The sequence below is a fragment of the Protomyctophum parallelum genome (assembly GCF_964188405.1).
Source record: "Protomyctophum parallelum genome assembly, chromosome: 16".
Lineage (NCBI taxonomy): Eukaryota > Metazoa > Chordata > Actinopteri > Myctophiformes > Myctophidae > Protomyctophum > Protomyctophum parallelum.
The window spans coordinates 49,349,747-49,359,492 of NC_139711.1; the positions used below are offsets into that span (position 1 = coordinate 49,349,747).

At 40.5% G+C, this 9,746-nt stretch overlaps 1 protein-coding gene across 1 annotated transcript in view; it reads left to right on the forward strand.

Annotated features, from left to right (window-relative positions):
* Positions 1–3,592: 3,592 nt before the first annotated feature.
* Positions 3,593–9,746, forward strand: part of LOC310873363 (protein phosphatase Slingshot homolog 3) — a 32,535-nt gene continuing 26,381 nt past the window's right edge. Inside the window, exons 1-3 of the mRNA XM_083785731.1 lie at positions 3,593–3,644; positions 5,076–5,252; positions 9,294–9,331. Of these exons, the coding sequence (XP_083641857.1) occupies positions 5,205–5,252; positions 9,294–9,331 (86 nt within the window). The 5' untranslated portion in view covers positions 3,593–3,644; positions 5,076–5,204. The remainder of the gene's footprint in view (positions 3,645–5,075; positions 5,253–9,293; positions 9,332–9,746) is intronic.

Below are 9,746 nucleotides of genomic sequence, written 5' to 3' on the forward strand. Positions count from 1 at the left end.
AAATACAGCAGCGTAGACCTGCCCTTTGTGTTCCATTCATATAATAAGTGATGTTAAAATACAGCAGCGTAGACCTGCCCTTTGTGTTCCATTCCTATAATAACTGATGTTAAAATGCAGCAGCGTAGACCTGCCCTTTGTGTTCCATTCCTATAATAACTGATGTTAAAATACAGCAGCGTAGACCTGCCCTTTGTGTTCCATTCCTATAATAACTGATGTTAACTGATGTTTACAACAGGGTCCACATTGTTCAATTCATCAAAACATTTAAAGACATACAGACATTTAGAGACATACAAATAGACATTTCTATGTAGCTAAAGTACAGAACAGGAATTCATCATATGGGAAGCAAAAAAGGGAAAAGATACAATATACAGTGAGGGAAAATGGGGGGGGGGAATTAAAAAACTTCAGTGCACTGTGCCTAAACATGTTGCGATTGCAGGTCGCAACATGTTTTAGGCACAATGCAAGGAATAAATGCATTCGCCATGTATCTGAAGGAAGTCTGATCCAATCATTTTTAGATTTCTCCAGTTTAATCCTGCGTTTAGGTTTTGTTGTGTTCAAGATCTGAAACAGTTTGTTTAATAGTACAGTTTGTTAAATAGTAGGCTACAATTTGTTAAATAGTATAGTGTCGTTAAACAATGCTTCTAAAAGGATAACACATTGTTAAATAGTACAGTAGTGTCATTACACAATGCTTCTAAAAGGATAACATGAAAAAGGTTATTTTAAAAACAGCCTCCTCGAGTCCTCAGTCCTCACGTATTAGTAGGACAATATGAGACACCAGAAACAAGGATGGGTGTTTTTAATTTAATGAATGCATCATAGCTAAAATGATGAAGTTACAATGGGTTTGAATAGGAAGGAGAAATTAATATCATTTTTATAATTAATATAATCAAATATCTAAATACTGAATCAAGCAATTTAAAAACCGTCTGCGGTGAAACACCAAATAGATGTTGCAAATGAATGTTTATAAATACATAGGAATCCTATGTATTTATAAACATTAATTTATTAATTTATATTAATTAAAATATTATTATTAATTATATCCTATGATAGGATATAATTAATAATAATATTTTAATTAATATAATCTAGTCACTGTGATAATAATTAACTGTCAGGTAAATCAGATAAAAGAAACAGTGAATCATGTTCATAATTAAGGACGTTTCCTTTAAGGAACTACTGTGTTCCTTATAAGGGCATGTTCACTTTTCTCTGCAGAGAAAGGAGGACGAGCCTATCGGAGAGGCCCGTGACGTCACTGGTTAAATCCTATCCCTTCTTTAATGTTTAAAGTGACCTTTGGCATCAGTTCCATTCATATCCGGTCCAGGGCGGATACGGAAATGGACTGTGTGGCAGTGGAAAATTTACCGGATACGGTAGGCGGGCTTTAGACCGGACGTGAGCAGCGAACAGTCAATAGGAACTCTCACATCTCCCTGACTGTTGCCAAGTCCGTTTATTATAAGCGACTTTGTGCTTGTTTTCTGTAATGTTGATTGATTGAAGTATCATGTATTAACAGTTTGCATAATTACAGTACATTTCAAGCACAACTCAATACAAAGACTGTCAACTGTGAGTGGACGACCCAATTAAGCATTACACTTGTTTACAACAGGGTCCACCTTGTTCAATTCATCAAAACATTTAGAGACGTACACATAGACACTTCTATATAGTTAAAGAACAGAACAGGAATTCATCATAAAGGAGGTAAAAAGGGAAAAGAAACATATACAGTGAGGGGGGAAGCGGGGGGGGGGGGTATTCTGATTTTATCCAGTTTCGAATATTGCAGCCGTCCGTAGGTGTCCTTTGAGAGCGGTTTTGAAGGAGTCAAGGGATTCACATTTCTTAATGACTGTTGGTAGGGCGTTCTACATTTTGGTGGCATAGGAGCGAAAATAATGTAGTCCCTTGTTCTACATACCGTGAAATATAATGAAATGTACCCATTCTACATACTGTGAAATATAATGAAATGTACCCAAACTACCCATTCTACATACTGTGAAATATAATTAAATGTACCCATTCTACATACTGTGAAATATAATGAAATGTACCCATTCTACATACTGTGAAATATAATTAAATGTGCCCATTCTACATACTGTGAAATATAATGAAATGTACCCATTCTACATACTGTGAAATATAATGAAATGTACCGATTATACATACTGTGAAATATAATGAAATGTACCCATTCTACATACTGTGAAATATAATGAAATGTACCCATTCTACATACTGTGAAATATAATGAAAAGTACCCATTCTACATACTGTGAAATATAATGAAATGTACCCAAACTACCCATTCTACATACTGTGAAATATAATGAAATGTACCCATTCTACATACTGTGAAATATAATGAAATGTACCCATTCTACATACTGTGAAATATAATTAAATGTGCCCATTCTACATACTGTGAAATATAATGAAATGTACCCATTCTACATACTGTGAAATATAATTAAATGTGCCCATTCTACATACTGTGAAATATAATTAAATGTACCCATTCTACATACTGTGAAATATAATGAAATGTACCCATTCTACATACTGTGAAATATAATGAAATGTACCCATTCTACATACTGTGAAATATAATTAAATGTACCCATTCTACATATTGTGAAATACAATGAAATGTACCCATTCTACATACTGTGAAATATAATGAAATGTACCGATTATACATACTGTGAAATATAATGAAATGTACCCATTCTACATACTGTGAAATATAATGAAATGTACCCATTCTACATACTGTGAAATATAATGAAAAGTACCCATTCTACATACTGTGAAATATAATGAAATGTACCCATTCTACATACTGTGAAATATAATGAAATGTACCGATTATACATACTGTGAAATATAATGAAATGTACCCATTCTACATACTGTGAAATATAATGAAATGTACCCATTCTACATACTGTGAAATATAATGAAAAGTACCCATTCTACATACTGTGAAATATAATGAAAAGTACCCATTCTACATACTGTGAAATATAATGAAATGTACCCATTCTACATACTGTGAAATATAATGAAATGTACCCATTCTACATACTGTGAAATATAATGAAATGTACCCATTCTACATACTGTGAAATATAATGAAATGTACCCATTCTACATAATGTGAAATATAATGAAATGTACCCAATGTACCCAATGTGTTGTCTGCAGAGTTAGACCCACATATGTAAATATTGTATGCCAGGGATGGATATTTCATTTGTGTTAAATATATATATTTTTTAAATCCACAATTCCATTAATTTTTTTTTATTGGAAATAGTTTTCTTAGGCCTGGTTTACTCGTTTTCCCTCGCAAAACCTGGCAACCCTGGCGTCGCCAGTGCGCATGTGCAGAGAGGAGTGTCTCCTCGTAGTAAAACAAACTCTTCTTCTGGAGAAGCAGAATGAAAGCTCTCTAAACTATAGAACTACAAATACATTAAAACCTTTAAAACTAAAACTACAGTAAAACATGTTTACGTCGTTAAAGTTAAAGTGTGTGTGTGTGAAGGAATATTCAGCTGAACTGTAACAACAACAACCAGAACAAGGTGAGAGAAAATGTAGCGACGTTTTCATTTCCTCATAATAACATAATTAACATATTTATATTGTATACATAATACCATGAATATATAACCTTACATAATAATAACAACATAACCACAGAACTACATTACGTTACATCATCATATAAAATGTTACTGTCTCTGCTCCGTTTCCTGAAAACGTTTACAAACAACAAAACAAACATTCTTTGACATAATTATATTACTAATATAATTTGCCATCCTAGTCACGTGACAGTCATGTTTCAGGGATAGTTTTATCCGTGGTGTCAATGTGTAGTGAATAAATACAATATATAATATAATATAATATAATATTGTGTAATGAATACTTAGAATATAGCAGAACAACAACATTCTTTTACATGATCATTATTATTATAATTATATGATAAATGCTGGTGTTGCCTCCATGGTGTGTGTGTGTGTGTGTGTGTGTGTGTGTGTGTGTGTGTGTGTGTGTGTGTGTGTGTGTGTGTGTGTGTGTGTGTGTGTGTGTGTGTGTGTGTGTGTGTGTGTGCGCGTGCGTGCGTGCAGCGTGTGTCTGTATTTCTATTTATTTCTTGTTCTTTGGACTCAGCATCTGAGCCACGGACCACCATCTGATGACATTTAGCCTCTCAGACCCATCTGAGCCACGGACCACCATCTGATGACATTTAGCCTCTCAGACCCATCTGAGCCACGGACCACCATCTGATGACATTTAGCCTCTCAGACCCATCTGAGCCACGGACCACCATCTGATGACATTTAGCCTCTCAGACCCATCTGAGCCACGGACCACCATTTGATGACATTTAGCCTCTCAGACCCATCTGAGCCACGGACCACCATTTGATGACATTTAGCCTCTCAGACCCATTTGAGCCACGGAACCACCATCTGATGACATTTAGCCTCTCAGACCCATCTGAGCCACGGACCACCATTTGATGACATTTAGCCTCTCAGACCCATCCGAGCCACGGAACCACCATCTGATGACATTCAGCCTCTCAGACCCATCTGAGCCACGGAACCACCATTTGATGACATTTAGCCTCTCAGACCCATTTGAGCCACGGACCACCATCTGATGACATTTAGCCTCTCAGACCCATCTGAGCCACGGACCACCATTTGATGACATTTAGCCTCTCAGACCCATCCGAGCCACGGAACCACCATCTGATGACATTCAGCCTCTCAGACCCATTTGAGCCACGGACCACCATTTGATGACATTATGATGAATGATACAAAATATATATAATATTTCAAATACGTCGGGTCTGATGTGAGTGAGGATGGGGGGGGGAGCAACGTCAGCCATGACTGACAAGACTGGCTCGAGTCTGGAGAAGAAACACCGTCAGCTTCAGGTGGAAACTGATATTTATCTAATTGTCTGTGTTCTCCAAATCATTTCAGAGAGCTGACACTCCTACAGTACCAACCAACGCTGACGACTCTGCAGCTCTGCCAACCCTCATCCAACCTTCATCCAACCCCATCTAACCTTCATCCAACCTTCATCCAACCCCATCCAACAGGAGGTCGATGGCTCTGTTGACTCTCCGCAGAACTCCTTCCATTGCCAGCGCTCCTGTAAGTCCACACGCTCACATTTAACGCCTTTATTTGCGTTCACATTTTACAAGAAATTCTTGAACACAAACAATAGTGTTCTGTGGCGACTGACGATTATTGCAGACACTAGAACAGAATTTTGCCGATGCCTGATCAGCTCTCGGGAATTGGGCAATCTGCAGGCCCCTCACCACTGATTTATGGACATTACCGATGCTTCCAAATATGAACACAAGTAGTTTACATCTGTAGCCAAGCTGTATAATAGCATCCTTAAGACGCTGGTACTTAAACACCTTGGTAAGGAATGCCTCTTCCAGACTGTGGTCAAATGTACATGATGCCACTTCCAAAATGGTCACTTCTCTAACAGTGTTGTTTTCGTCGACTAAAACTAAGACGAAAAATGTTCGTCGACTACCTATTTTCTCTGACAAAAACAATTGGAAACTAAATGAAAACTAAGCTACGATGACTAAAACTAAGACTAAATATACTGACAATTTCCTCGACAAATAAAAACTAGACTAAAATGTTAGGAAGGGACTAGTGGACAAGAGATCCAGTGGAAGAGATCCAGTATAAGTCATTTTACACTTGGTTGCATGCTGAAAATAGCTGATCTACAAGCTCACAACGCAACGCGACGCCTTGTGAGCTTGTAGATCGGCTATTTTCAGCAAGTGTAAAAACACTCATTACGACAGCATCAAGACCCGCCAAAATACATTTTAGTCTAAATCAACTGTAGATTTAGTCGACTAAAATCTTATGACATTTAGTCGACTAAAACTAGACTAACACTAAGACATTTCAGGTGACTAAAATATGACTAAAACTAAATGAAGTTTCAGTCCAAAGACTATGACTAAACTAAAATAGAAATTTGCTGCCAAAAACAACACTGCTTCTCTACTGTCCTCATCAACAACAACAATATCTGGTGTATTAGCTGTGACATCTGAAAAGGCATCATTTTCATTATTGTGCATGAACATGGCAGTTGAAACACGTGAGTGCTCATACATTTTGGCAGATGATGAAACATACGAACTTATGTCCTAATAGGTCAACAATTATGTTGTGCCTAGCAATGTATACATCCCCTTATATACATAGCAGCCATTAAGAATATGTGACAGTGTTTCTGTAAGTGGAGTGTGGTCATGGTGCAGACAATGAGGAGGAAACGTGTTTGGGTACCACAGAGAGAGAGATGGAGTCTGGTTGGAAGGACCTGTAATCTGGCTTTGACTGTAAAGGTGACTGTAAAGGCATCATTCTTGAATATTGTGTGAGATACGGTGTGGTCTGCATCGGGAAGGCAAGCTAGCTTCCCCTGTAGTTTTAAACCAGTCCAGTGCTGTTGTAACATTACAAGGTACCTCCGTGCATTGACTGGTGATATATGGTGTTCTGTATCAATTACAGTGTACAGTTACAGCAGTCCTTACCTCAGAAACTGCTACAGATTCAGAGTCAGGTCGAGCCTAGCCTGGAACTCAACTATGCTTTTTATGGCATAGGCAGCTCCCGGCAGGATCCGCCAGGAGAAAACTATGCGCAGCTGCGCGACATGAGACTAATTACTTAGAGCGACAGAGAGAGAGAGAGGAGTGTGTGTGTGTGTGTGTACATGTGTGCGTGTATATGTCAATTTAACAAAGGTGCAGACGATCAGAAATCAGCAGAGAGTGAGGGACGTTTGCGCTGCTCTATGCCAAATTGAAGTGGACTCGGTCCCAGACTTTGTTTTTCTAAAAATATAACGTCTGGGTTTCCGAGGCTAGGTCGAACCCAGCACAGAGATACTCCAGTTCTCACACAGAGGTCATTGAGGTCAGGCCAATCTTCTGAACCCAACCCAGTAGCACGTGAGTCCATTTTCAAGGTTGGGCTTTCTTCTGAAACCCAAGAAACCTGTCTCGCCCTCTGCTGCCAGGAACCTGTATCGCCCTCTGCTGCCAGAAACCTGTCTCGCCCTCTGCTGCCAGAAACCTGTCTCGCCCTCTGCTGCCAGAAACCTGTCTCGCCCTCTGCTGCCAGAAACCTGTCTCGCCCTCTGCTGCCAGCGGCACTTTACGCCGTTTCATATCTAGAAACGGAGAAGATTGAGCAAGTTCCCCGACAGTCATCACTAACATGTTTAACATGTTTATCAAGTGAGCCAGCCTTGTGGCGTTATCTATCAAACCTCTAATGTCTCTGGTGGTGTGGGTGTTAAGCCCGAACCACTCCCTCACAAAGTGAACCACACACACACACATTTACACACACACACACACACACACACACACACACACACACACACACACTGAGTGGCAGGCACATATACTATAGCTGAGTCCTTCACTGTGAATCACACCACAACATTTCATCTCATCTGCAGGGGAAACAGAGAGAATGCAGTGAAAGACCTAATAAATAGAAATACAATAATGCTGCCTTCAGGCCCAGGCCGTAGCGTAACGGTCTGGGCACCGGACTGGTAATCCAGTCGCAGTGTGCCGCGGGTTCGACTCCCGGACCCGACACGGCCTTTACTGCATGTCATCCCCCCATCTCTCTCCTGTTTCCTGTCAGCCTACTGTCTGTCCCTTCAAAAATCAATAAAAGGCGTAAGCCGCAAAAAAATATCTTAAAAAAAAATAAAAATAATGCTGCCTTCACATGGATTTAAGCCTCATGCATGAGACTCCAGGGTGAAGTGATGGCTGATCACCGCGGCGTAGGCGTAGATAGGTGATCAGCCTACCCTCCCAGCCAGTGTAAAATACCCGGTAAGCTGGGGCCTCGAGTGGCTTATTGCTTTCCTAAAACGGTTACAAACATATAGCAATATTAACCTAATAAAACTATTAACCCATTCTGAACGGGAACCCATTTTGGTGTTTAGCATCATGTTATGCTTTAGCTATTGAAAAATAGCAGATCTACAAGCTCATATCGCGCCACCGAGTGGCGCGATACGAGCTTGTAGGTCTGCTATTTTTTGAAAAAAATCGAAGAACGACTGACATTTTTAGAATCTGATCTCAGGTCAGAATGGGTTCATCAGACCAGTGTGTGTCCAGTGGAAACCTCGTTATGAATCTGATCTCAGGTCAGAATGGGTTAACCTAATAAAACTATTAAATTCACAAAAGTAGCGACGCTTTGCGCCACCAGAGCGAGCAACATCACTTCCTTGTTTTGCTGCAAGTCTAGGCTATGTGACGGGAGAATAGCGCTTGATGTCTTTACGGGGCTGCCTGGAGGCACACATTCACAGTCATTATGAGCCGGGCGGTGCTTAGACGCCCGCACGGCATGGGTTTGTAAAGTATGCGTGCGTGTGACCATGTGTGCGTGTGTGCGTGCGTGTGACCGTGTGTGTGTGTGTGTGTGTTTGTGCGTGCGCGTGACCATGTGTGCGTGTGTGCGTCTGTCTGTCTCTGTCTGTCTGTCTGTCTCTGTCTGTCTGTCTGTCTGTCTGTCTGTCTGTCTGTCTGTCTGTCTGTCTGTCTGTCTGTCTGTCTGTCTGTCTGTCTGTCTGTCTGTCTGTCTGTCTGTCTCTCTGTCTGTCTCTCTGTCTCTCTCTCTCTCTCTCTGTCTCTCTCTGTCTCTCTCTCTCTCTCTCTCTCTCTCTCTCTGTCTCTCTCTCTCTCTCTCTCTCTCTCTCTCTCTCTCTCTCTCTCTCTCTCTCTCTCTCTCTCTCTCTCTCTCTCTCTCTCTCTCCATCCAGTTAGTTCCTGGGGGGGGGGACCCATGACATAAGAAGTATTCGCCTCTGCACGCACACACACATGCATGCATGCATACACACACACACACACACATACAGGAAGTGTGTCTATCTGTTGTGTCATGATGTTAGTATTTAGCTTCCCAACCTACTCTTACTAAAGAAAACTATCTATCTAACATAACACGATGCTAACACCCGCCCAGAATGTGTTAATGCATTCCCATAATAAATAGTATATAAAATGCATTCCCATAACAACAGTGATCATCTTATTTTAAAATGTAATTTTACTGATGAGTCTCTTTGTTGTTTGTTTGTTTGTTATCTTTTAGGATGAGAACATTCGAAGCAGAGGAAGACTTCAGAAAAGGTAAATCTGCGTTTGTTTCTAAATGGTTCTAATTAGCAGCGTGTGTGTGTGTGTGTGTGTGTGTGTGTGTGTGTGTGTGTGTGTGTGTGTGTGTGTGTGTGTGTGTGTGTGTGTGTGTGTGTGTGTGTGTGTGTGTGTGTGTGTGTGTGTGTGTGTGTGTGCGTGTGTGTGTGTGTGTGCGTGCGTGCGTGCGTGTTCCATCTTGTCTGCCGGGTGCGGTCGTTAAAGAATCCACCTCAGAATCAACGTTGCCAGGTCTGCTTTTTTACAAAGACTTTTGGCTTGTTTTTTTTTTGGCGGAGAAAATGTTTGTTTTAAAAGTGCGGTGGCTTTATGGCCAAATGTAACAACATTTATTTGATAGAGCGTCGCAGTCCCTCCCCCTTTCAGTCCCTCCCCCTTTCAGTCCCTCCCC